Below are 27,212 nucleotides of genomic sequence, written 5' to 3'. Positions count from 1 at the left end.
AGAATGACTCAATTGAAGGGCTTTATTCTGGGGGTGTTTATAGCTACAGTAACTCTTCCCAGTTTTTCTGCTTCTATTAGTGCCCGCGGTTGTCTTGGTGATGGGTGCCTGGCTCCTGCAGTTATGGGGATAGCTGTTTGGTATTTAGACCTTTGGCTTTCAGGACCTCTTCTCTCTGTGTCCCTGCCATATCCTGTCCTAGAACCTCTTGATATCTGGAAGCTAAGCTGGCTTCTTATGCTTTTCTTCATCTGCCAACCCAGTTCATCACTTTACATCTTTTTTTTTAATTTATTTTTTAAATTTTTTTTTGAAGATTTATTTATTTATTCATACAAGCACTGGGTACAGTCAGAAGCGTAGGAGGGTGAGAGGTTTTGCCAGAGCCAGAGCAGGGAGCAGAGCAGGCAGAAGGACCAAAGTACACTGCTGAGGGGAGCAGCGGGCAGCAGGAGAGGTCTGTGCACCATGTGGGACCCTCGCTGGCGGCCGGGGATCGAACCGGCGCTGCAGAGGCTGCGGGCAGCTTCGCAGCCCTGCGCTCAACTGCTGCGCCACCAGGGGAGGCCCTTTACATCTTTTTTTTTTTTTTTTAAAGATTTATTTATTCATGCAAACAAGAACCGGGGTACAGACCAGATGCACAGGAGGGTGAGAGGATTCACCAGAGACAGAGTGGGGAGCAGAATAGGCAGACTGACTGAAATACACTGCTGAGGGGAGCAGCAGGCGAGATAGGAGAGGTCTGCGGCGCCATGTGGGATTCTCCTCAGCCGGCCCGCATTGAACCCGTGCTGCAGAGGCTGCAGACAGCTTCACAGCGCTGTGCTCAACCACCTGTGCCACAAGGGGAGGCCCTCACTTTACATCTTAAAATTTTTTTAATCTCCTGTCTTGTGATAGCCCCTTTCCAGTTTAATCTCATCCTTCCATTTTAATGGGACATCGCAGGAGGAGATGACATGTTTAGTCTACCACTACATTTTTAGCTGTATTATTTTTTATTTTTAGACTTATATCTCCTCTCTTTTCCTTTGACTCTGAAATTTTCCTGTAAATATTTGTGTTTCCCTAAGCTAATTATCTAAGATACTAAACATTCGGAGTATTTTGCTTTCAATAGATATGTTCCCCTTCAAAAAACTTTACAAGTAGATCACATTTTTGTGCATTCAGTCGTCTTCTTTATGATTCATCTTAAACACTAGCCATTTTTAAGAGGAATCGCTCTTTAGCCAAAGAAAGTATATCTTGTTTTTTAAATTTTAAACTTAGAAGAGCTAATTTAAAGGTTAGCTCTCTTTTACTGCAAATAACTACTCCTAAATTATCTTTCAACTTAAAAAGAGAACAGGATATCTTTTAATTCAATTTATCTGTCTATATTATCACAGAATTGGGTGCAACCCATTGATGAATAGTTAATTCACTGGCTTAGTATAGAGATTAGAATCTGTTCTCTTAGAGAATATAGCACTGTGTTTGAGCTAGTTTGTGTTGGAGCACTGACTAGAGACTGAATTAGTGGGACAGCAGCCAGTCGCCTTCTGCTAAATGAATTGAGCCCAGATGATGCTTCTAAAACAGTTGTATTTGCTTTCCCATCCAGCTTCACATTCCAGGAAAGGATTTTTAGTCATTAGGAAGTATATCCACAGCTTACTTCCCATTGACTCGAATACAATTCACAGTGGTTTCAGCAAATATTAAAAGCCTTCTTGGCTCTGGAGACTCCACTGCCTTTAAACTACCAACAGGCACTGGTCATGGGTAGGTCTAACTTGTCTGGATGAAGTGCCATTTAACAGCTTCCTTTCAATTCAGTGAACTTCCAAATGCAGACTGCCTAGCACAGAGCTTGCTACACAGGAAGCGAATTGAAGGACTGATTCTAACTCACTCAAAGGGATCCCATGTGGGTCAATAAAAAGCTAAGTTTCCAGGTTAAATCACAGTAAAATTAACTTGATTACATTTAAACTTACTAATTAATAGTACATACTTGGGATAAAAAGAAAATAAAACTTGCCACTTGTTTTCAAACACAAAAATACTGAACTACCTAGAAATGAAGGAGTAGAGAAAGATACTTTGAGTGGATACTAACCAAAAGAAAACTAGGATAGTAATTACAATAGTATAGAGTGTCTATAGGGGCAATAGGGACATTTTATAATGGTAAAAGGAGCAACCTACTGAGATAATTTAACAGTCATGAACTTGTGTGCTAGTAACTCCTAGTAAACTCTTCATCTGCATAAAGCAAAATTGATGGGGTTATGGGGGAAAGCTGACAAATCTACAGACATATTGAAGACTTTAAAATATGTCATTAAGAAACTGATAGGGGGCCTCCCCTGGCGCAGCGGTTGAGCACTGGGTTGCGAAGCTGCCCGCATCCTCTGCAGCACCGGTTTGATCCCCGACCACCGGCGAGTGTCCCACATGATGTGCAGACCTCTCCTGCCGCCCGCTGCTCCCCTCAGCAGTGTACTTCAGTCCTTCTGCCTGTTCTGCTCCCTGCTCTGGCTCTGGTGAATCCTCTCACCCTCCCGTGCTTCTGACTGTACCCAGTGCTTGTATAAATAAATAAAGAAATCTTTAAAAAAAAAAAAAAGAAAGAAAGAAAGAAACTGATAGGAAAAATAGAAATGATGGAAAAATAGAAGGATTGAGTAACACTATTAAGAAGGTTGACTAGGGCCTCCCTGGTGGCACAGGGGTTAAAGACACAGTGCTATCAAGCTATCACCAGCCACTGCAGCATGAATTTGATCCCTAGATCCCCTGCTAGCCTGGGAGCAGTCCACATGGCATAGCAGACCTCTCCTGTCTCACCCACTGCTCCCCTCAGCAGTGTATTTCAGTGGGTCTGTCTGTTCTGCTCCCCACTCTCTATGAAGAATCCTCTTACCCTCCGTATCTCTGGTCTGCACCCCAGTTCTTATATGTAAAAATAAAATCTTTAAAAAAAAAAAAAAGGTTAGCCAAATACCTATATTGAAATAACCTTGCATCCATCAAAGACAATGTAAATTTTTCAAGTACATGGAAGAATTATAAAAGCTAATCATATATTAAGCTATAAAGGATATATTAAAAATCTTAGAGCATCAATCCTATGGACTGTATATAGTCTGATACAAAAATCAGCAATAGAGCCAGCTCAACAGCAAGGCAAGCATATATTTGAAAATGGGGGGAAATGTTCTAAATAATCCTTGAGTTGAAGCATAAATCACAATAAAATTTTTTTTTTTAATAGAGGCATGTTTTATTTATTTATTTATTTGTTCGTTTGTTTTGTTTATACATGCACTGGGTACAGTCAGAAGCGCGGGAGGGTGAGAGAATTCACCAGAGCCAGAGCGGGGAGCAGAGCAGGCAGAAGGACCGAAGCACACTGCTGAGGGGAGCAGCGGGCGGCAGGAGAGGTCTGCGCGCCATGTGGGACCCTCCGCCGGTGGCCGGGGAGCAGCCGGGGATCGAACCGGGGCTGCAGAGGCTGCGGGCAGCTTCGCAACCCAGCGCTCAACCGCTGCGCCACCGAGGAGGCCCACACAATAAAAATTTTTAAGTAAATTGAGCTGAACAGTTGTGAAAGTACTCCATGTCTTCACTTATGGGATGCAGCTCATTCAAATCTTGGAGCCTTAGGTGCTTTTATTAAAAACAAAATAGACAGCAAGTAAATTAAACAATAAATTAAAGAAGGGAGAAAAAGCAGCAGGCTACTTAATAAAAGTAAAAGAATAGGAATAACAAAGAAAAGGGCAGAGATTAATAAGGAAAATTAGAAATGATTAACAATATCAAAAATGGCTTGTTTTTGTCTGGCAAAACAGACAAATCTCTCCTAGGACCAATGAGGGAAATAAGAGGAGGCAACCAGTAAATAAGGAACAAAATGGAATATAATAGAGACTTTTAAATTAAGGGAATATTATGAAAAACTACAAACAAAAAACTTCGAGAACTTTTATAACAACGTTTTCTAGAAAACAATTACCCAAATTTACTTAAGAAAAATTAGAAAATGTATATGTAGATTGATCTTTATAGAAATTGAGCAGTAATCACCCCTCTTGCCAACAGAAAATACCAAGATCAAGCTATGTGAGTCTTACCAAAAAATTAAAAATAAAAACAAAAAAACTGTTCTAGAGAAGGGTAACTCCATACCTCTTGTAAAGCTAGTGTAATCTTGATCACTGACCACAGACTTTTTCTGTCAAGGCTAGATAATAAGTATTATTTTAGATTTTATAAGGTATATGTCACAAATATTCAATCCTGTTGTTGTAATATGAATGTACCCATAGAAGGTACTTAAATGAATGCACATGGCTATATACTGATAAAGCTTTAGTTTCCTTTTGTAACCATGGTTGAAGTGCCAGCAGCCAGAACAAAGTTATTTCCCTTCGTGACTTCTGACTGGAACAAGAACTGTCAGAGGCATTTCAATGTACCCTCCCACATTCATAGGAAGATCATGTCTCCTTTCTTTCCAAAGAGCTGAGACAGAAGTACAGTGTCCAATCCATGCCGATCTGGAAGGATGATGAATTTCAGGTTGTTAAGGACGGGACAAAGGGCAGCAAATTGGCCAAACATCCAGGTTTACAGGAAGAAATATGTCATTTAGGGCCTCCCTGGTGGCGCAAGGGATTGAGACGCAACCTATGAAGCTCTCCGCAGCCACTGCAGCACGAGTTCAATCCCCAGCCAGGGAGCTACCCACATGGCGCAGCAGACCTCTCCTGACTTGCCCGCTGCTCCCCTCAGCAGTGTATTTCCGTTGATCTGCCTGTTCTTTTCCCCATTCTGTCTCTGGTGAATCCTCTTACCTCCTGCACCTCTTGCCTGTACCCCAATTCTTATATGCATAAATGGATAAATCTTTAAAAAAAAATATGTCATCTACCTTGAATGAATGCAGCAGAAGGCGAATGGCATACATGTTCATGTGGGTATTCACCCCAGCAGGGTGGTCAGCCCTAGAGTAAATGTGGGCAAAGACCACAAAAATGATCCTAGAACGCAAATAGGAAAGGGGAAGGGCAGACACAAGGAAGGAACAAGTGAGAAGATGCAGGAATAAAGTTACAGACAGCTTTCATTAAAAACTGGTAAAATGGAAAAAAAAGAAAAAAACTTTATTACAAAAAACAGTGACCAGACAGATTTGCTGAGCCCTGATCTTGATAATTGAAAGTAGAAAAGAACAATAAATTCTCACTTCTGAACATAGATGCAAAAGCCCTAAGTAAAATAAGAGCAAATAGAATCTTAGGCTTTTTCAAAATATCACACAGCTGATTATCCCAAGAGTGCAAGGGTAGTGCAGCCTTAGAAAACATGTTTATGTAACTTACTTCATTAAGAGATTAAAATACAAAAAATTATCTCAATAAATGATGGAAATTTATGAAAATTGAGTACCCATTCATTATAAAAACTTTTAATAAACTAAAGATAAAAGGGAATTCCTTAACTTGATAGAGTGTTTAATCAAACCTATAGTGAACTTAATAATCTTGAATTTTTTTTTTTTAAACCAGACATTTATTGCGTGACTAGCTGCTGAAATCCTTAAGATAAACTATTGATAGATGCTGCAACATCTGCCCTCTTGGGTGTAGGTGCTGTCCCATCACAAAATCCAGGCCTGAATCAGCGGTATACAGTTTTTAGGCACCTTGTTTGACCAGTGCCAGTGGTGTTTTGTCTTTCAGCCTTGGCATTCCAGTTATGCTTTCTCTTCCTCTTGGCAGGGTGGCCTCTGGTCGGCTTCTGAAGGCGGCAGGCCTAGAGCCACAGCGGTAGCACATGTGCCTCGAACTGCAGCGCTTTCCAAATGATGCTGTTCCCTTCATCATCTTGCTTCTACAGCCGAGACCAAAAAGGGCAGAAGAGCAGTTCTCAAATTTTCCAAACATTCTCATAACAGGCAGGGATAAGATAATGATGCATGCTGTCATGCTGCCATTACTGTTGGACTGAGGTCCCAGCCGCTGCAGTAAGACACATATAAATACAAATTATAATGATTCAAAAGGAAGAAGCAAACTTTTCTTTATTTGCTGATAGCGTGATCATTAGCTTGAAAATAGAAGGAAAAACAGGTACTAGTAGAACTAGTAAGAGCACTTAAAAGGTTGTAGGACATAAGATTAATCAATTAATGCAGTAACCAACAATGTCTCTTTAAATCAATATTAGTCAGTTAGGAAATATGTAACTTTAAAAAATACAGTAGTGACTAAAACAAAAATGCCTTGCTTTAGACTGATGGAGTAGAGCATCTTTATAATGAAAATAATAAAAATTTGAAATTTGTTGAAGAAATCAACCCAGAAGACCCAGGTAAATGGAGAAAGGTAGTATATTCTTGGATGACAAGTCCAAATACTGTAAATATGTGGCTTCCTGACATTAATATAAAATTCAAATAAAAACCAATATCCCAAAAATATGTTTCAATAGATCTGAAAAATTGATTTTTTTTTTTTTAATTTATGTGGAAGCACATCACTTCAAAATGGGTTCTGGGAAGTTAAGAGCTACGTTAATGTGGTTGTGGTCCCTTCTTTCACCACAGCCAGGATCTACCATAACCTTGGTTTAATTATGGATGACTATATCAAAATAGAAGAAATTGGAGCAGTACCTGTGAAGTTGTGTATAAGGGTAGACACAAAACTACAGGTCAAGCAATGAAGAAAATCAGACTAGAAATTGAAGCAGTTCCTAGTACTGCAATCCAGGAAATTTCCCTATTAAAAGAACTTTGCTATCCAAATATGGTCAGTATGTAAGATGTACTTATGCAGGGTTCCAGGTTATATCACATCTTTGAATTTCTTTCCATGGATCTGAAGAAATACTTGGATTCTATCCCTCCTGGTCAATTCATGGATTTTCCACTTATTAAGAGTTACTTGTACCAAATGCTACAAGGGGTTGTGTTTTTTTTTTAAAGATTTATTTATTTATACATACAAGAACTGGGGTACAGGCCAGCGGTGGGCAGGGGGAGGGTCGGTGAGAGGACGCACCAGAGACAGAGTGGGGAGCAGAACAGGCAAATTGACTGAAATACACTGCTGAGGGGAGCAGCGGGCGAGACAGGAGAGGTCTGCTGTGCCATGTGGGTCAGCTCCCTGGTGGGGGATCAATCTCATGCTGCCAGTGGCTGCGGATAGCTTTATAGATTGCATCTTAACCCCTTGCGCTACCAGGGAGGCCCAAGGGATTGTGTTACTCTAGAAGAGTTCTACACAGAGACTTAAAACCTCAAAATCTATTGATTGATGACAAAGGAACAATTAAACTGGCTGATTTGGGCCTTGCCAGAGCTTTTGGAATACTAGCTAGAGTGTATATGTATGAGGTAGTAACATTCTGGTATAGATCTTCAGAAGTACAACTTGCTATTCACCTCCAGTTGACATTTGGAATATAGGCACCATATTTGAGGAATTGGCAACTAAGAAATCACCTTTCTGTGGGGATTAAGAAACTGATTAACTCTTCAGAATTTTTGGAACTTTGGCCACTCCCAATAATGAATTGTGGCTAGAAATGAAATCATTATAAGACTCTAAGAATATATGTCTTAAGTGGTGGGCCTCCCTGGTGGCCTAGGGGTTAAGTTTCAGGTGGCTAGGGGTTGTTACAGTCTGAGATTGATCCCCTGCCAGGGAGCTAACCCACCTGGCGCAGCAGTCCTCTCCTGTCTCACCTGCTGCTCCCCTCAGCAGTGTATTTCAGTACATCTGCCTCTTCTGCTCCCCACTCTTTCTCTGGTGAGTCCCCTTATCCCACCCCTCACCTCTGGCCTACACCACATTTCTTCTATGCATGAATGAATGAATGAATGAATCTTTAAAAAAAAAAATACATTTCCTAAGTGGAAACCATAAAATCTAGCATACCATGTCAAAGTGACTTGGGATGAAAATGATTTGGATCTGCTCTTGAAAATGTTAGTCTGCGATCCAGACAAACAAATTTCTGGAAAAATGGTACTAAAACATCCATATTTTAACGATCTGTACAATCAGATTAGGAAGATGTAGTTTTCTGACTGTTTCACATGTAATATCAACAGTAGTTACATTTCTACTGTTTACTGTTTTTGCCTTATGTATTTTTCTTTTCTTTGTTATAAAACTTAAAACTGTACTCCATCTTCTAATTGCAAAAGTATAACTTAAATATGTAAGTATCATTCTACATGAACAAAATACAATAATTCTATATATAAAAAAATTTATGTGGAAAATATAGAAATGGCTTTGGATTTTTGGAAAGAAAACAGATAGGGTGACTGCCTTTCCAGCTTTGAAATATGTTACTTATGTTAGCTTATATTAGTTATAAAAGTGATAATAGTACATAAATTAATAACTAGATTAAAAAGATAATATCCATTGATCTATTTTGGAGTTTCTAGATCACTGGCTATTTGGAAATAAATTCCCAAATTTGGGGGGATGGATTATAGTATAAACCTCTCAAACTACTAGAAAAAATATGAGAGACTAACTTTATGCCGTTGGGACACAGATGTTTCTTTTAAAAAATAAACACACAAAATTAGCAAAGTCTGATAAAACATGATTAGCATACAAGCAATGGAAATTGAAAGTGTGAAATACATATCATTTATATCATCACAGTCATGAACTACCTTCAACTAATATATTTAAACACACACATTATAAGTTACAATCATTGCAAAGAAAAATAAGGACACAATTAAAAGGAAGATATGTCACTTACCACCACCCCCACCCAAAAGCATGATTTAGCAAAGAATGTCAAAAATGATAAAAGACTAGTGTGGTGCCAGATTGGAAGAAGATATCACAATGTAAAGATGAAGATATACATAATTTCTGAGGATCAGTCAGATGGCCAGCAGTCAAATAAGATATACTTTAAATTCCCAGAATGAATATGAATGTCCATGAAACATAGGAAAAAGTGTGTGATTTCAAGTTTTCAATTTTGTGGTATGATTTCACTGTCATTGACCCAAAATAAAGAAGATTGACAACTAATACCATATACTCAAGAGGAACAAGAATGATTGATGGGAGCTTTTGCATTACCTGTGTGCTTGGAGAATATATCAGTTACCAGTTTGTGTGTGTGTGTGTGTGTGTGTGTGTGTGTGTGTGTGTGTGTGTGTGTCATCAGTTTAAGAAACTATTTCCACATTCAATATTATTCACAAGTCCATGGGTCAGCTCCTGATGTCAGCTGGATTACTCAGATATTTACAGCAGGTCTGGGTTGAGTAGGCAGGTCTGCTGGTCTTGGCTAGTCTCTGACACAGTGGAGATTAGACTTTTAGGCTACTTTGTGATAACCTCAACTGAGATGGGTCTTTCATCCTTGAGAATCTAGCTCACATGGCAGTGGCAGAGTTCCAGCAGAAAAAGTGGACACTGCAAGGCCCCCTGCATCACGTACACTTGGAATTGGTTTCCCATCCTTCTGCATTCTGTTGGCAAAAGCAAGTCACTAGGCCAGACTTTTACAGGGTTGTGTAAAAAGGTTCTATCTCTGATAGGAAGAACTTTAAAATTCTAGTTCAAAGGACATGGACACAGGTGAGGTAGAGAATTGTAGCCATCTCTACTGTTGATTCACTGAAGAGCGCAAGTTAACATGCAGGAAAACTGAAGTTTCTTTGACCCTATTTCAAAATTTTTACTTTTTAAGTATACATCTTACATCTTCTATTTTTTCTTAAGATTTATTTATTTATGCATACAAGAACTGGGGTACAGGCCAGAGGTATGGGGTTGTGGTGAGAGGATTCACCAGAGACAGAGTAGGGAACAGAATAGGCAGACTGACTGAAATACACTGCTGAAGGGAGCAGTGGGCAAGACAGGAGAGGTCTGCTGCGCCATGTGGGTAGCTCCCTGGCCAGCTGGGGATCGAACTTGTGCTGCAGAGGCGGCAGATAGCTTCATAGTGCTATGCTTAACCTCTTGCGCCAACAGGGAGGCCTACATTCTTCTATTTTCTAAGAGACATTCCTATATGGTAGGTAATAAGGCTTTCTACAAGAGAGGTTTTTGTTGGTTTTGGGGGCAGCATTTTTTTAAAAAAATTTATTGTATTTATGCATGCAAGAACTGGGGTCTAGGCGGGAGGTGCGGGGGCCTAAGAAGATTCATCAGAGACAGAATGGGGAGCAGAAAAGGATCTACTGAAATACTCTGCTGAGGGGAGCTGTGGGTGAGACAGGAGAAATCTGCTGCTCCACTTGGGTTAGCTCTCTGGCCAGGTATAGAACTCATGCTGCAGGCCTCCCTGGTGGCGCAAGGGGTTGAGCACCATACTATGAAGCATTCCACAGCATGAGTTCGATCCCCAGCCGGCCGGGGAGAAACCCACATGGCAAGGCAGATCTCTCCTGTCTGCCTGTTCTGTTCCCCACTCTGTCTGGTGGATCCTCTCACTCCCCCGCATCTCTGGCCTGTACCCCAGTTCTTACATGCGTAATAAATAAATCTTTAAAAAAAAAAAAAAACTCATGTTGCAGTGGCTGGCGATAGCTTGACAGCACTGAGACTTTAACCCCTGTGCCACTAGGGAGGCCCACTGGGCAGCATTTTTATAATAAAATGTCAGGATAAATGTCTACAACAAGGGAATAGATTAATAAATTATGGTAAGTTTCTAAAATAGATTATTGTTTAGCAATTAAAATGAATTAACTAGAACTACATGTATCTAAAACACGGAAATATGGGCCTCCCCGGTGGCGCAGCGGTTGAGCGCTGGGCTGCAAAGCTGCGCGCAGCTTCTGTGACGCCGGTTCGATCCCCGGCTGCTCCCTGGCCACCGGAGGAGGGTCCCACATGGCGCGCAGACCTCTCCTGCCGCCCGCTGCTCCCCTCAGCAGTGTACTTCGGTCCTTCTGCCTGCTCTGCTCCCTGCTCTGGCTCTGGTGAATTCTCTCACCCTCCCGCGCTTCTGACTGTACCCAGTGCATGTATAAACAAAACAAACAAACAAATAAATAAAAACATGAAAAAAAAATAAAAATAAAACACAGAAATATGATATTGAGGGGGGAAAGTTACAAGAAGGTATAATTCTTTTATTTAAGAGTAGAGAAACATGCAGAAAATACTCTGAATTAATAATGGACAGATACTAAGTAGAAAAAAAAAAAACATGTAAGAGAATGATAAATACCAAACTGGTACTTTACTATTTGATAAAGCTGGCTAATGGTGACCTGAATGTTTATTACCTTCTGTACTTTTTTATATTTGAAACTGTTATTTCATTTAAAAATAAAAATAAAACCCTGGATTGAGATCTCATGAGCCCACAGTGGCTTCCCATCTACTTTTTCTGTCTTCACTGTGATTCTTTCCTTCCGAAATTACTAAATTTGGCGGGTACCAGAAAGTTAATCTGCTTCAGAAGACCATCCGTTTTTGCATGCAACTCAGGGAGTTAACTAGAGAGAAAGGTAGAATCTCTGAAGTCTCTGGTCGATCCAGCCCTCTCTAGACAAATACTTCTAATCCCACTAATACACCTCAAAGGGGATATTGCTTCTGTGTTTTTTCTACTTAAAAAAATAGTTGCTCAGATTATTTTTGTTAACTAGACCTAAAGTAATAAAGTCTTAACTAGATTTTATTTTTTTTTTATTTTTTATGTTTTTACTTATTTATTTGTTTGTTTGTTTGTTTTGTTTATACATGCACTGGGTACAGTCAGAAGCGCGGGAGGGTGAGAGAATTCACCAGAGCCAGAGCGGGGAGCAGAGCAGGCAGAAGGACTGAAGTACACTGCGGAGGGGAGCAGCGGGTTGCAGGAGAGGTCTGCGCGCCATGTGGGACCCTCCTCCGGTGGCCGGGGAGCAGCCGGGGATCGAACCGGTGCTGCAGAGGCCGCGGGCAGCTTCTCAACCCAGCGCTCAACCGCTGCGCCACCAGGGAGGCCCCTTAACTAGATTTTAAAATATCATATACTTCAAAGTTCAAGGAAGCATTCACCTGTATATGTTGAATAATGGAGAGCAGTAGATATTTAGTTGAAAATCTTACTGCTAGGTAAAGATCCATGCTCTGAATTAGGGGCTTTGACATAGACTGAAATTGTATCTGCTTTAACATAACTTTTGAGAAAAGTAAGTCCAGACCAGTCAGTATCCTGTCTGGACCAAACTTACATGTACCCTGAATCAAATCTTATCCCCACATCTGAGCCAAATATCTGTCAAATGTGACCCTGATGCCTACCCTGACTGCATGCAAGAATCATGTGACAGATAAAAATAACTCCCTCTCTGCCTATGGCAGCATCTGAGAAAGAGCAGGGAGATGAGAGTTGGACTCTGGGCTGGGAAAAACTGTAGAGAAATAAAATGGTTATGGTGAACTTTGTCCTGGAGCATCTTTTCCTTTGAGGAATCTTTTTCTTTGTCAGCATTATGACTTTAAAGAACTAAAATCTTTTTCTTGCCAAAAGGAGCTGCCTCCTAAAAAAACCTGCTAAATTTCAATTTTAAATACTGGTAAATACAGTAATATTTTTCTTTTTGCCATTGAACCATTGGTAGGATCACCTTAGAATTCTCCCTAACTTAGCTCCCCAGAGCGTGTGTATAAAACTTGAATTCTAAGGGACAATTAGAAATTGCTGTTAGTTTCTGCAACTTGAAAATTTATTAGCAGTAAAAATAAAAGCTCCTGAAATTTAGTGTACATATGGCAGTAGCATTTGATTCACACTAGAAACGTGTCTATTTCATTAAAAAAATGCTTTTATATTTTTTTCAACTCCAGCTGACTCAATGTAATCATATAGAGGTGTTGGCATTGAATCCTTAAATTACTACTATTAAACAAAAGTTTTAAATAGATTGAGTTATTATGACTTTAAGTTAACTTGTAGCCTGAAACTTTGGTGATAATTTCCTTTCCTAAGCTTTAAGGAGAACAAATTAACTGAACAGTAACTGTTACAGAGAACTCTTCTCATCTTTCTTCACTTTGCAGATGAGAAAGGTGAATGATGGCCTCTATAAAACTTTCTTGACCAGCCTCTCCTCCCTGCAAGCCTGACAGCTCTCTTCCAGGCCCTGTCAGTGGAGATTCAGGGGAGAACACAAGTGACATGTCTTAGGAGAGATCTTGGTGTCTTCAGGCTGCCTGGGATCAGAGTACAGAATTGTCATTCCAGCCCAGGCTAGCTTGTTCCACTTGTTCACACAGCTTCATTGGTTAAGCCTAGAGTACAGTCTAGCTCGTTTTAGCCAGCTATAGATGCAATTATTTCTAAAAATGTAGAGAAGCAATTTAAATAAGAAAAGATACAGACTTCCATTTAAGTAAACCGAAAGCCTCTCAAATGGCAGAAGAATGGGCCAGGAAAATAAGCGTGTTGGAAAGAGAAGAGAAAAGAATTCCTTGACAGTAATTAGCAAAAATTAATTTCAAAAGATTACTCACCCAGGAGTTAGGGCTTTAAATTGGCTTCTGTCATTTCTATTATAAAATATTTCTTACACAAATAACAGGACAGCAGTAATAGAAAACAAGTTATAGCTTTCCAGGGTTCATCTTTCCCTTGTCTCTCATCCTTCCTGCTCTTACGAGAGACAGCTGTAAAATAGAAGAAGCAAAAGCTAAAAAGACATAACCTGACTCAAAAGCAAGGTGGATACCTTCATAAGCAGAAACAGATCTCAGGGCAGCAAGGGAAAGCTATAGCCTGTCTGACCTTGGGTGGCTGGTGGTCGGACCTGGAGTGAGGAGGGAGAGCATGCAGATGCAGTGCACATTAAAAGAAGGAATCAAGCCACCTTCTGACTCTGGTAGAAGCTTGGATTAGAACATTAGGTGTGGACGTTTTCACACGGTTAAGAACTCGAGGTGGGGGTAGAGACAATTATGGAGTCAAGTCATTAAACTCACTGTGAAAGTTTCCAGGAATCTGAGGTGGGGTCAGAAAGGATTCTCTGTTAACAGAAAAACAACCCAACCTGACCCCAAATCAATAAAATTTCACAAAGGAATGAATCCCCCCCATGGAACAGTATATAAGAATATCTCTTGCTCTGGCAAAACACAGATCCTGTCCCACTGCCCACCTGCCTCTATGCAGGCGTCTCTTTCTTAAACCTGCTCTCTTTAAAATACACCTCTTGGGCCTCCACAGTGGCGCAGCGGTTGAGCGCTGGGCTGCGAAGCTGCCCACAGCGTCTGCAGCGCCAGTTGGATCCCCAGCCACCGGCGGGGATCCCACATGGTGCGCAGACCTCTCCTGCTGCCCGCTGCTCCCCTCAGCAGTGTACTTTGTCAGTCTGCCTGTTCTGCTCCCCGCTCTGACTCTGGTGAATTCTCTCACCCTCCCACACTTCTAACTGGACCAGTGCTTGTATAAATAAATAGATAAATCTTTAAAAAAAAAAAAAAAATACAGCTCTTTGCGTGCCTATGTCTATGCAAGTGTCTCTTTTTCCTAATAAACCTTTAAAATGCAATTTGCTGTTTATATCTATGCAAATGTCTTTTTCCTTAATATTAACGTGCCATGTGCTGCTGAACAGGAAAGTCTGCTGAAATCTTTCTCAGAGGGACCCAAGAACCCCACTCACCCCAACAGCTTCACAGCTCTATCTGTAGTTTCACCTTGGAGCTGGAACCCTAAACGATCACTTTAAGACCTGACTCTGGAGACCCTGGTGAAAGTGGCCTCACAAGTAAGCCCTTCACCGTGGAACTTGAATTTACTTTAGATTAAATGAATTTTATAGAATGGCATGACAAAGAACTGCAATATGTTCAAGGTGTTCAAATAGTAAATGAAGGAATAAATTTTATTTTAAAAGAACAAAAAGTTACAGAAATAAAAACATACATAATGGAAATAGGTAGCTATAGTTGAACAAAAAATTAGTAATTAGAATACACTGATACATACCTATAACACATCAGAAAACTTGTAAAGGGCTGATGGGACATGTGGAGTTTATACTAAACGGGCCTCATTATGCAAAGCTACCTCTCTCCCCATCACTCTGCCCCTTTCACAAGCAGAATATCCTGGCTCGTGTTTTTGTTAACTTTACTGAGCGTCTGCTTACTGTCCTCGGCTGGGCATACAGTACACAGGCAGCCAGCGGCTGGGTATACAGTACACAGATAAAGTTTTATTCTCGTGGATCTTGTGTTCTGGCCTATTCATCACTGTCCCTCTGGCATCTACACTGTCCTCTGGCTTAAAATAGGCATTTAATGTATATTTGTTGAATGAATGAGTGAAGTAATTAATACCTCAAAATATCTTTGCTATGACTTCATAGCTTTGATTACCTTGCTCTGTTTGGCCAGCTTTGCAATGGGAAGGAAGACAGGGAGATGGGAGGAATTCTCGCTCTCAGAGCACACCCTGCTATTGGTCTGTGGCACACAGGAAACACTAGTGTGACCTCCTCAGACCTGGAGCCTGAACTGTGTCCTCTTGTGTTTTATTTCTGTGTTACAAACTATTCAAAAAGATTCCAATTGAGACCAGCAATATAAGCCAATGTTTTAATTTTTCTTTTTCATTTTTCAGGCTGGAGTAAAAGGGACACTGGGGAGATTAGTTGGAATTTTTGAGGTAAGTTAGACTTTCTGAATTAAAATCTTCGGTGCAATTGGTATATTAATAACCCCACACATCTTTGTCTTGGTCCATTCAGGCTACTATAACAAAACACCTTAAGCTGAGTGGCTTATGGTAGGAGAAACAGATTTCTTAGTTCTGGAGCTTAGGAAGTCCAAGATCAAGTACCAGCAGATTCAGTATCTAGTGTGCCCCCACTTCCTGGTTCATAGACAGCTGTTTCTCTCTGTTCTCACATGGTAGAAGAAAGAAGGTGGCCCTGTGTTATAGGGACCCTCTTTTGAGGGTCTACCCTCATGTCCTAATCACTTCCCAGAGGTCCCCATCTCCTTAAACCAACACATTGAGAGTTAGGATATCAATATATTCTTTTTTTTTTTTTTTTTTTTTTACCAACCACTTACATTTAGTATTTCTTTTCAATATATTCATTTTTAGGAGACATAACCATTCATTCCATTGTAATTTCAACCTAGAAAATGTACCATCTTTGTTCCACCAAGTTTTCAAAGCAAAGCAACAACAGCAGAGAAGCTAGTCATCTTTTTTTAAATCCTACACTCTCCTCCAAACTAGAAGTTTCCATCCTTACCTCTTCCATGCATCCTTTCCTCCCAAGATGTGAGGAAGGATAGATAAGTGTAGAGAAGACAGAGGGAAAATGTAAGTAGTAAAGGAGAGAGAAACAGGAGAATAGACTGATGTAGAGATTTGGAGGAAGATACAAGAAAATGAGAAATCAGGGATAAAGACAAACAGGGGTAGAGGTGCCTCCCCAGTGGTGCAGGGGTTAAAGTCTCAGAGCTGTCAAGCTGTCGCCAGCCACTGCAGCAGGAGTTCGATCCCTGGCTAGGGAACTAACCCACATGGCGCAACAGACCTCTCCTCTCTCAACTACTGCAGTATATTTCAGTGGATCTGCCTCTTCTGCTCCCCACTCTTTCTGGTGAATCCTGTCACCCACCCGCCCCCCCACCTCTGGCCTAGACCTCAGTTCTTATATGCATAAATAAATAAAAATAAATCTTTAAAAAGAAAGAGAGAGAAGCAGGGTTAGTTGGGAAAGGGGAGCAATACTAAATTAACAGCTTGCTTCCACTGATGGAAATCTCGCCTTTCTATCGCTTCTCTTTCTGATGATGTTCTGGCTAAATTTACTTGGTGCCTTTTGAGAGGTCATGAACTTCCCTTTCACAGCATTTTTGTGAAGTTACAGTTAAGGGAAGAGGAACAAAAAAAGAAAGTATCTCCTTGGCTTCAGAAGCCCAACCAGAGAGCACACTCTCAAATTCAAGTACATATGTAAACCATCCAGCTCTACTCCATGTGTGATTGTAGGATGATAAAAGATAAGGGATCCTTTCGTCTAAGCTCTCTGGACATAGGCATAATAAGGGTGTGTCTTTTAAGTAATCGTCTCTCTCTAAGGAAAAACTTCTCTGTCCTTCTCTCTTTACTGTTCAGAACCAGGAGAGGAAGCACAGAACGTATGTCTATGTGCTCATTGTCACAGAAGTGCTGGAAGACTGGGAGGACTCAGTTAACATTGGTAAGTCATCCCCAGATAGCCGCCAGAGACCTCCCTGCTGTTGGCCCTCGCAGCCACACAGGTCCTCACCCAGAACCAGAAATAAAAACTTGGTTAAAAATAAGAAGTTTTAGGGCCTCCCCGGTGGCGCAGCGGTTGAGCGCTGGGTTGCGAGGCTGCCCGCGGCCTCTGCGGCGCCGGTTCGATCCCCGGCTGCTCCCCGGCCACCGGAGGGGGGTCCCACGTGGCGCGCGGACCTCTCCTGCCGCCCGCTGCTCCCCTCAGCGGTGTGCTTCGGTCCTTCTGCCTGCTCTGCTCCCCGCTCTGGCTCTGGTGAGTTCTCTCGCCCTCCCGCGCTTCTGACTGTGCCCAGTGCATGTGTAAACAAGCAAGCAAACAAACAAACGAATAGGTAAATAGATAAAACATGCCTCTATTAAAAAAAAAAAAAAAAAAAAAAATAAGAAGTTTTAGAAAGATATGTTTAATAAAAGGAGCATGTCCACTTCATCATGGCCCATAAAAAATAAGAATTGTTTTTAAAGTCAAATCCGGTCCTCCTCCGCAGATCACGGGCCTCCCCAGTGCCAGGCCCACAGGCACACCGGGTGAGAGCAGGGTCTAGGTTACTCCTTGTGACACTGATTCACATTGTTGAAAAAAATTGTTTGTGGTACTAGCGCCTCCCCACAAAGTAGCGGGAGCAGTTTATTCCAAGGGCTGCCAGCTTTCTCCGCAGGAGCCATTTTCTTTGTGCAGATCACTATTGTGTGTGTGTCTTTTGAAGTAAAAACTGAGGTTGGTTCATGGTTTAATCTTTTGCCTTCGAAGAAAAGTTTTTTATAAGTATAATACTAATTTAATTTGTTTTTAAGATGGCAGACAGATAAAATTCACTTGCCCAAACCTCTCCCTTTAAATAGTTAGTGTGTACTTTGCCATGATGCCCCTCATGCTGTTTATCTGAGCATTTTAGAGCTCTCAGCTTTTAATGGGTTTGTATCTGGTAAGAACACCATATGCTTAAGTAAATACGTTTCGTGGGGGGTTATTAAAAATTGGCAGCCAGTGTTGGGGCGTGAAAAGGAGCGAGATGAGTGTGGGATGGCCTGTGCTCAAAGCAGTCTGTCGAGTGGGAATCACATACTCGTGATACTAATGTTTAAGCGACCATTTCTCTGTTAGCATCCAAATGAGCCTTTTACCTTGTTCTCCCACTTCTAAGAATTGATGCAAATGAAATAATCTGAAATATGGGGAATAAGCTATGAGCCTTCCTTCAAGTGAGCCTTTTTTCACATGAGAAATCATGTCATAAATGTACAAGTCAGTGGCTACTAAGTGACTTAAGATGCACTGGTCCGTGGGAATGTTATGCAGCTGTTAAATACATACTGTAGATATGATGGGAAAGTGCTTATAAAATGGTCTTAGTGAGGGTATACAATCATATCTACACTAATTAGACTACATTAAAATAGATATGTGAAATAAAAACAAAAATGCAGTACTGGTTTTCACCTGAAGTTTTGGCAGTAATAAAGAAAATGTAGCCTCATGGGCAGGGATGCAGCAAGATCAACATTTCTGGGCCTCCCTGGTGGCGCAAGGGGTTCAGACACAACCTATGAAGCTGTCCGCAGCCACTGCAGCACAAGTTCGATCCCCCAGCTGGTCAGGAAGCTACCCACATGGCACAGCAGACCTCTCCTGACTTACCCACTGCTCCCCTCAGCAGTGTGCTTCACTCAGTCTGACTGTTCGGCTCCCCACTCTGTCTCTGGTAAACCCTCTCACCCCCCCCCCACATCTCTTGGCCTGTACCCCAGCTCTTGTATGCATAAATAAAATAAATCTTTTAAAAATTGAAATAAATCTTTAAAAAAAAGTTAATAATGATTTTGTTGATTTTTTTTCTTTTTAAAAAAACATTTTGTATCATGGATATATTACTCATAAAAAATTTAAAAAGAAATAGCTAGTTATAAGCTATCTATCTTGGTAATTCTGGAAGCTAATGTTCATGTGACTTTCGGAGGAGATGGGACCCTGGTGGGGGCGTCAGCTGCTTGCATGCAGCCTGAGGAGCCCCAAGAGCTCAAGAGGAAGCCGCTAGCAAGGGTGATCTCTGAAAGAGCGAGACTTTCTCCCAGTAATGATTAGCTCTTTAGTTTTGAGATTTCTTCTGTTGTCGTTGTTAGGCAATTTTATAATATTTTAAACTTGCAAAGTGTGCTTACATTACTTGTGTAAGAATAGAAAAGGAGGGCCTCCCCGGTGGCGCAGCGGTTGAGCACTGGGCTGCAAAGCTGCCTGCAGCCTCTGCAGCACCAGTTTGATCCCCGGCCGCCGGGCGAGGGTCCCACATGGTGCGCAGACCTCTCCTGCCGCCCACTGCTCCCCTCAGCAGTGTACTTCATCAGTCTGCCTGTTCTGTTCCCCGCTCTGGCTCTGGTGAATTCTCTCACCCTCCTGTGCTTCTGACTGTACCCAGTGCTTGTGTAAATAAATAAATAATTCTTTAAAAAATAATAATAATAAAATCTTTTAAAAAAAAAGAATAGAAAAGGAGAAGTGTGATGTGGTAACATATATCTGAAGAGGTATAAAACTGTCTCTGACTCATACAGTGTTTTGAACCCGTGTTACCTCAATAAAGAAAAAAAGAGAGAAAAGGAAAAATACAATTGTATTTCTGTATTTTAAGTGTTGAGAACCAAGACTTTCCTGTTCTCTGCATTTTCTCAAAAGCCACAAGATCAAAAACACTTCATTGCTTCCCTTTTTTACTAATTTCCTTTTTCTCTCTGCCTCCACAGGAAGGAAGAGGGAATGGTTTAAAGTAGAAGATGCCATAAAAGTGCTGCAGTGTCACAAGCCTGTGCAGGCATCATATTTTGAAACGTTGAGGCAAGGCTACTTAGCCAACAACGGCACCCCAGTCGTGACCACCACATACGCGGTTTCCTCTCAGACCTCGATGTCGGGCATCAGATGACTGAAGACTCCCTGTAAGAAAATTGGAAATTGGAGACTAGACTGACGTGCAGCTCTTTCCTCCCACCCCCGCTCTTTTCACCTCCCCTTACAGGCCTCCTCTTTTCAAATAAGGCATGACGGGCAGCAGAGAAAGGGTTTATTGATAATGTAACTGTTTGGTGTTAAGTGATGGGGCTTTTTCTTCTCTTTTTATTGAGGGGGTGGGATCGGGTATGTAATTTGTAAGTACTTCATGCATGATAGATCTGTCCCTCCCTTTTGCGACCCCCCAGTTCTCTAAGAGAGGCGAACAGCCTTCCCTCTGCCTTGGATTCTGAAATGTTCCTGTTTGTCTCATCCCAACCCTGGCCAGACACTTTTCTTTGATTTTTTTATTATTATTATTTTTTAATTAAAAGATAAGATGAGATGAAACCTTTCAGGCATTTGTCCTGTAATGTGCTGTTCAGTTCAGTAGGATGATCACCCTCACCGCAGGTTACATTTATCTACACATTATATACTGGGCATATAATATGTAAATAAATGACTTCTAGAAGAAGAACTTAATTTTAATTTTTCAAGATTCTGTTTTGTTTTTTGCATTTGGGGTGTTTCTGAAATGGAGAGCCTCGCAATTAATTTGCGTTTTTGTTTTTCATGCTAGTTGCTAGGCAAGTTTACCCCGTCCTCTTTCTTTTCCCCAACCACTGATTGTAGTCATGTCGGGTGTGGGAGGACTTTCACTACCTTCATCGTGCTCCCAGGACTCATGGCGTTCTCTCGAAGCTGTGCTTTCATGCCAAGAAAGAAATGGGGAGAAACATTTTTTTTCCAGGAGCAAATGGCCTCAGCCCTGATCCGGAGAAACGGTGATAGAAATTGAATTCCTCCCTGCATGTTGACAGTAGGGATTTGAACTGGATACTTGGGATTACGATCAAAAAAAAACTGGAGCATCGAGCACTGTTTCTGTCCTGCTGGTTTGGAATTTTTCCATAACGCTATTTATCGCCAACAACAGCCTCTCTCCTTGTGCATACACGCCTTACACCGTGCTGAACTGGATATTGTCCTTGTGCTCTGAAGCATCCAAGTGTACTTGGCAAATGCAGCTGTACAGTCCTGAGTTCCTGAAAAGTACACAGGAGGAAAATTCAGGTGTTTGCTTGTCTTTGTAATATTATAGCACTTGCAATTGCGCCATGGAGCATGCTCAGAAATCTTAAATTTATCTCTCCCTGGGATGTAAAAGATCCATCTTCTGCCGAGAAGTGGTGTGGGAGAATGCTTAGTCATTTACTAGAACAGCTATATAATGCATTGGCTCGCTGCAAAATGTCTTGTTGGTTTTGGTAGAGGCTTCATTTGCTAATTGTGTTGTTTAGTTGGGCAGTAAGCAGAAAAGGGTCTTGAGATGCTGCGAGAGGCGACTGGGAGGGGGGCACTGATGGAACCCTGGCTTGGGACGGGAGTTTGTTGCTGTCCTCTCAGTGGCATCTCCTTTGTCAAAACATAGCCAAGATGTGAAATTAAAATCGAAGTTCTCTTTATTTAAAAGCTCCAATAAATACTCAAACTTTGAAAAGCATGTGCTCTTCCCTCCTCCTAAGAGAAATGTGTACATCTGGTAGGCCTGTGGCATTCAGTGGTCAGCATTTTGAGGGACATCAGGTGATGGTGAACCTTAAATTTTGCTATTTAGTCTCGATTTGCAGCCTGTCTCCCAGTCTTGAAATACAGTCAGAAAGTAGTGCCTGCGGTTTCCTCAGGACGCCATCCTGCCTCTGGGAAAGTGATAGGAGCAGCGCATTGGGAATTAAGTCTCACAGCCAACTCCACTGTTCAAGTCCTACTTAAAAAACAAACACCCTGCTGCTGGTTGCCTGATTCAGGGCATTCCCATTCTCACTTTCTGTCCAAATAAATAAAGGGGAAAATAAAATAAATTCAAGTAAATGCTAAGTAGAATCCCTAAAATACGTTCTTCCAAATCAGTTCTGTCTTTATAATATGGAATAAAAGTGCTTTGCAGGAAAACAGTCCACCCTCCTCAAGAAGGAACTGCAGTGTTACTAGTAATTTGTGGATTTTTTATGATCTGAAGATGTTTTTACTGGGCTGATGTAACGGCGCACTACCCTGAAAAAATCCAATATGGATTGTTGTCGGTGTCATTGGGTCAGGAAAGTGAACCGTGCCAAGATGTATTTTTTAGTGACATGAATGGATGCTATTTAATGCAGTTAACTGAAGAGATTGTGCTAATGCCTTCTTAGCTGACAAAAGGAGGTTTTGTCCAACACCAGAATTGTTGCAACTGATGCTGTTTTTTTTTTTTTTTTTTTGCACTGAGATTCTGATGAGCAGGGCCTGGTGTTTTTCCCTTCCTGGCACCATAAACACCATGGCTGGCTGTGTGGTCACAGTGCTTTTGTGATAGATTAGTTAGACCCTTGGTTGCAAAAACCTTGATCTCTCCCTAAAGAAAGGAAGGAGAAACAACACAAAGCACAAAAATTACCCTAATTACAGAATATTTCGGTGACACCGATTTGCCCCTTACTCGGCTGGTACACTGTACTTAGCTCCTGTGTTCAGAGCAGACATAAAGTCTTGCTCACAGTGAAACTGAGCGTTCCAGATTCTGGTTATTAGAGTCCACCATACTCTGTTTACAGAGAAAGGTCTCAACAGGTTATTTTTTAATTAAAATTTGTTTTTAGTTTATAAATTGCAGTTATTGCTGCAAATGTTTGCAGTCTTTTTGGAGCAGGACACACACACACACACACACACGCACTCTCCCTTTCTCTCTCTCTCTCTCTCTCCCTCCCTCCCTCGCTGACTCCCTCCCTCTCCATAAGATAGACAGGAGAGCTACCATGAGTCAGCCATGTTAGATTTTTTTATAGCCTTCCTGCATACTGCAGTCCACGAGACGGAAGTCTAGATTTTTCTCATAGCAAAATAACAGGATGGAAAAATGAACGAGTTGACTCTGTTTTGTTTTTACAAGTGTCTGCTGCCCCATCTGCCCTGCATGGCGTGTGCTCCCTCACTGCTGAGTCTGAGCGGAGGCCATCTGGAGGGATCAAAGAGTGTGGGTATCAAAGAGTATCACCCCCTCGGAGACTCAGGAAGGCCTAGAAGGTGGTGTCGCTGCAGGATTTCCGCCTCCGCCTCTGTGGTGGGTGCAGTGCTGTGGAGCAGCGAGGCACGCAGGCCTTGCTTCTTGTGGCCTCCGGGGAGCCCAGGAGGTCACTGCCCTCTGGGGCTGTTTTGCGGCAGTGTTGTGTGTTGCTACATAGTCAAGTTCCTTTATCGCAACGAAGCTTTTCTGTTTTGCTGTTTGGAGTTTCTTCGCCTTGCTTCTTAGAAGGAAAAATGTTCCACACAGAACTCCTTCTCCTCCTCCTCCTCTCCTTCCCCACCTCAGTGCTCATCGAAAGCTCCTTCTAAACCTCTTTAACCAGGGGAGGAGTCAGTCTATTTGTTGGACTGTTGTTTGGTGTGTGTTTTGCACATTGTACTTACACATTTGTCATTTCCGTCGAGTGCTGTGTTAATGCCTGTGGAGGTCTCACCAGATGTTTTTTAAAAACAATTTAACCCGAGCCACGTTCATTTTGTTAGTTCACAAAAAGGGTTTAATAGCCACAGTTTAAATTTTGCCACAACTGTGTGATTTTTAATATTTCTGAAGTGTCTTCTAAGCCCATCGTAGTTGAGAATAGATTTAGAAGTAGAAGAAATCCTGGGAGAAGTCTCTACTGTGTGAGATGAACTTGGCTTTAAGAGAAATGAGGGATAGCTATCCTTGATGATGTAGCTTCATCCTGGTCTTACCTGCATTGACAACATAATCTATGTCTTTATTTAAAAAAAAAAAATAGACTGGCAGGACAGTTAACTCAAGCAGCTCTAGGAAGAGGAGGCTTATTTAATGGTGATTAGAACAAATGCAAATCACTCTTTTAATTCTTACTCTTGAAGACTCTAGAAGAGACTTCGGAGCCCCAGAGCAATGCCGTTCACGCTGCCCATTTGAGGTGCAGTTGTCCCTTCTGAGCCCAGCTGGGGTAGAGCCTGTTTGCCCAAGACTGAGAGAGCTTTCTAGACTGCAGCTGCTGGTGTCAGTGTGCTCAGCCTTGTTCAGTCAGAGCACCTGCCTCTGGGTTCTGTGGTGAGCACTGCGGCAGAGGCCTGCCCACCCAGGAAAGCTGTGTTTCCGTGTTACTGTAGACGGCACCTAGCACAGTGAGACATTGGGGATTTTCAGGTAAAATGTAAAATGGGAAACATTGACTGCAGTTCATAAAAGATACTGTTGTGTGTGCGTCAGGTTGACTTGAGGTCACCTCAGGTCCTGGGAACCCGGAGATTTCAGGCAGATTCTCCTGCAGAAGCCAGCTGCCTTCTTGTAGCGCAGCTTCACATTTTGACCACATTTTTTCATTGATAGCCTTTTCAGGGATGTGAGAGGCCTAATCGGGACATCTAAGAAAATGATACTGCTCACCATTAGATTAACCAAATACTTTGTCCTCCCAGTCCCTGAAGTTAATAAATAAAAAGAGAAAGAATCCTGTTTGGTGTTGATTTGGGGCCACATGACACTGTACAACATGAAACTTTTTAAGTGAAAAAGGCAAGTCTCTGCCCTAAAACTTTGTTTGTAGGGAGGATTGGATGACCTAGAGCTTGTGTTAGGATAGGAGCCGGTCTGCCCTGTGAGGGGAGCTCAGAGACAAGCCGTGGATTAACTGAATCCAGTAGACCAGAAGGGGCTCTCGGAAGAAGAAAGTGCTTTTGGCTGAAAAAGCAAGATAATTATCTAAATGATTGAGAGTCATTGCCTCTGTTCCTTTAGCAATCGGTTGTTTAATTAATTACTGCAGGTTTCCTTTGCTTTCTGTTCCAGCTCATAACCCTGAACAGGGGCCACTAGGACACCAAAAAGGCATTTAAAACCCTGGAGATAAGCTTTAAAGGATAAACTACACTGTTGTTCATCACCATTTTAATGCGTTTCCCAATCTTCCAGCCCCACTGCAGCCAGACCAATGTGAAGATTCAATTAATCATTGAGTCAGGGAACTTACATGCTGGTTCTGGAACAATCTCCTGCTAAATCACCTACCATCTGTGGAGTTTATCTGTGGGGTGTGCCTTTCAGAAAACATCTCAACAATATCATGAAGTCATTCTTGAGGTCCTGCTTAGGCATTTAGATCAAAATCTTAAGTCTTTGGAGAGGGGGGCAAGGAAAGGGAAGTCTCAGGGGAAAGAAGTGAGTTGCCTCAGTGCCAGGGTTGCGCCTGAGGCTGCGCTCCCCTCTGTCGTGTGGGCTGAAGTGGCTCAGCTCACTGCCAGGAAATCTTTCCGCCAGGGAGCTCACCTGCGCAAGCCTGCCTTTCTGAGCACTTTGTGCTGAATGGAAATGTTAACCTCGGGCAGCAACAGATCCCCGTAGCCTCTTTCACCTCTCTCTCCCTTTGAAAAAAAAATTTTCAGAGTTGAATATTGCTCTTTGACTTCTGTTTGTTGTGCAGAAAGTATGTTACTGATATATGACCCAAGGACGACATCTAGTTTTGGTTACTTGACCCCCAGCAGCATAACAGGTCTGACTTATGGCAGGAACAGTAGAGGTCGGCCATCAAGAGACCCGGGAACCAGAACAGATAGGCCTGCTCCCTGCTCCACAGGGAGCTGCCACCAGACACGGATCTGAAGCGAGGTCTTGGAGAGCTCCCAGCGCCCTGAAGTGAAGGGGGGGACTCACGGGGCCTTTGCTCAGCAAGCAGGAGTCTCGTGTTTCTTCTGAGAAATGAAGGCGTTCTAAAGGGAACAGCAGGACAGCGCGCAGACACACACCTGCCCTTTGGCCCCGTCCCACATGGCTGTGAGCGGTTTTTTGCTCCAAATCCAAGGGCACGATCCCTTCTAAACTCTAATTTGCTTCAGCTGTTTTGTTCAGCCTCTGAGCCCCACCCTCTCGCTTCCACCCGTGGATGGCACAGACATGTTGCTCAGGGCACAGATGCATGAGTGAGTCCAGGGCCCAGCCATGTAATGTCACAGTGAGTAGTTAGAAAAATAATCGGTCCACTCTATTGTTAAAAAATAATCATAACAATAACCATACAGTATGTGGTGCAGTTTTATAAATATTGGGTGAGCTTTTATTGTTTCATGGTCTGAAAACCTTCAAACCGGTTTATAAGCAAAGCAAAGGTTGGTGGGTAGAACAAGTAAAATATTAGATCGTGCGTCTCTCTTGAAGAAAGCTACCGGTTTGCCATGTGCTTAAGGAGGTCAGAGCATTTGAGGCTGTTGGGAGCTGCTGTAAAAGACAAGCAAGTGCTTCTGGCCTTTCTGATAAATATAAGTGTATCAGAAAGAGGAAGCGGAAGCCCATTGGCATCATTCTCAGACTTGCTGTTGCCAGCCCAGCCTTGCTTTCAAGGACTTGTCTCCCATCCTGTCCAGGGATCTGGGTAGGAGACGGCCAGGCCTCAGCTCTGCTTCTCTGCTCTGCAGGGTGTGGTCTCCGAACAGCGTGTGTTCTACCTACGGGGTTTTCTCTCTACGATCACGTCCACTCCACTCACCAGAAAGGTTAAAAATCCCAGGACCATTCCAGTTCTAAAGCAGATGGCCTAGATGTGCTTCCTCCCCTATCACAAGTGTTTGTCCAAATGCAGGCTCCGTTTGGTCAAATTTAACGGGCGTTTCTAGGGAACTCCTTTGATTGAGGCAAGTAGCCAAGATATATGGAGTTTAACTTTGTCCAGAGGGCAGACGTCTTTGACCTTCCCCCTAGTGCTTAGACATTTTAGCCGAGGCGTAAATCACCACATCTAATTGTGTCTCCAGAACTGAGACTGAGAACCAGGGGCCCACACCCTGGGAATTATACAGGCTCAAACTAAGTGTTTGGATCCCACCAGAACTCTGTTAGTTCCATCGGGACCACCCAGACAAGCAAACAGCCTTGCCATCATTCTGCAGCGTGAGCATGTCAGCTGTTTGGGCA

At 42.2% G+C, this 27,212-nt stretch overlaps 1 protein-coding gene and 2 pseudogenes across 1 annotated transcript in view; 2 read left to right on the top strand and 1 right to left on the bottom strand.

Moving 5' to 3' along the window:
- NUDT3 (nudix hydrolase 3) overlaps positions 1-20,729 on the top strand; it is a 105,796-nt gene extending 85,067 nt beyond the window's left edge. Inside the window, exons 3-5 of the mRNA XM_037519545.1 lie at positions 15,613-15,657; positions 17,128-17,212; positions 20,011-20,729. Coding sequence (XP_037375442.1) covers positions 15,613-15,657; positions 17,128-17,212; positions 20,011-20,189 — 309 coding nt within the window. The 3' untranslated portion in view covers positions 20,190-20,729. The remainder of the gene's footprint in view (positions 1-15,612; positions 15,658-17,127; positions 17,213-20,010) is intronic.
- On the bottom strand, positions 5,596-5,882 carry LOC119253079 (60S ribosomal protein L37-like; annotated as a pseudogene).
- LOC129146450 (cyclin-dependent kinase 1-like) lies at positions 5,617-7,055 on the top strand (annotated as a pseudogene).
- Positions 20,730-27,212: the final 6,483 nt, after the last annotated feature.

This window comes from Talpa occidentalis, unplaced genomic scaffold, assembly GCF_014898055.3.
Source record: "Talpa occidentalis isolate TD23 unplaced genomic scaffold, MPIMG_talOcc4v2.1 talOcc4.2, whole genome shotgun sequence".
Classification (NCBI taxonomy): domain Eukaryota; kingdom Metazoa; phylum Chordata; class Mammalia; order Eulipotyphla; family Talpidae; genus Talpa; species Talpa occidentalis.
Note: the sequence above shows the minus strand (reverse complement) of the source record. Positions and strands in the feature narration are given on the sequence as shown.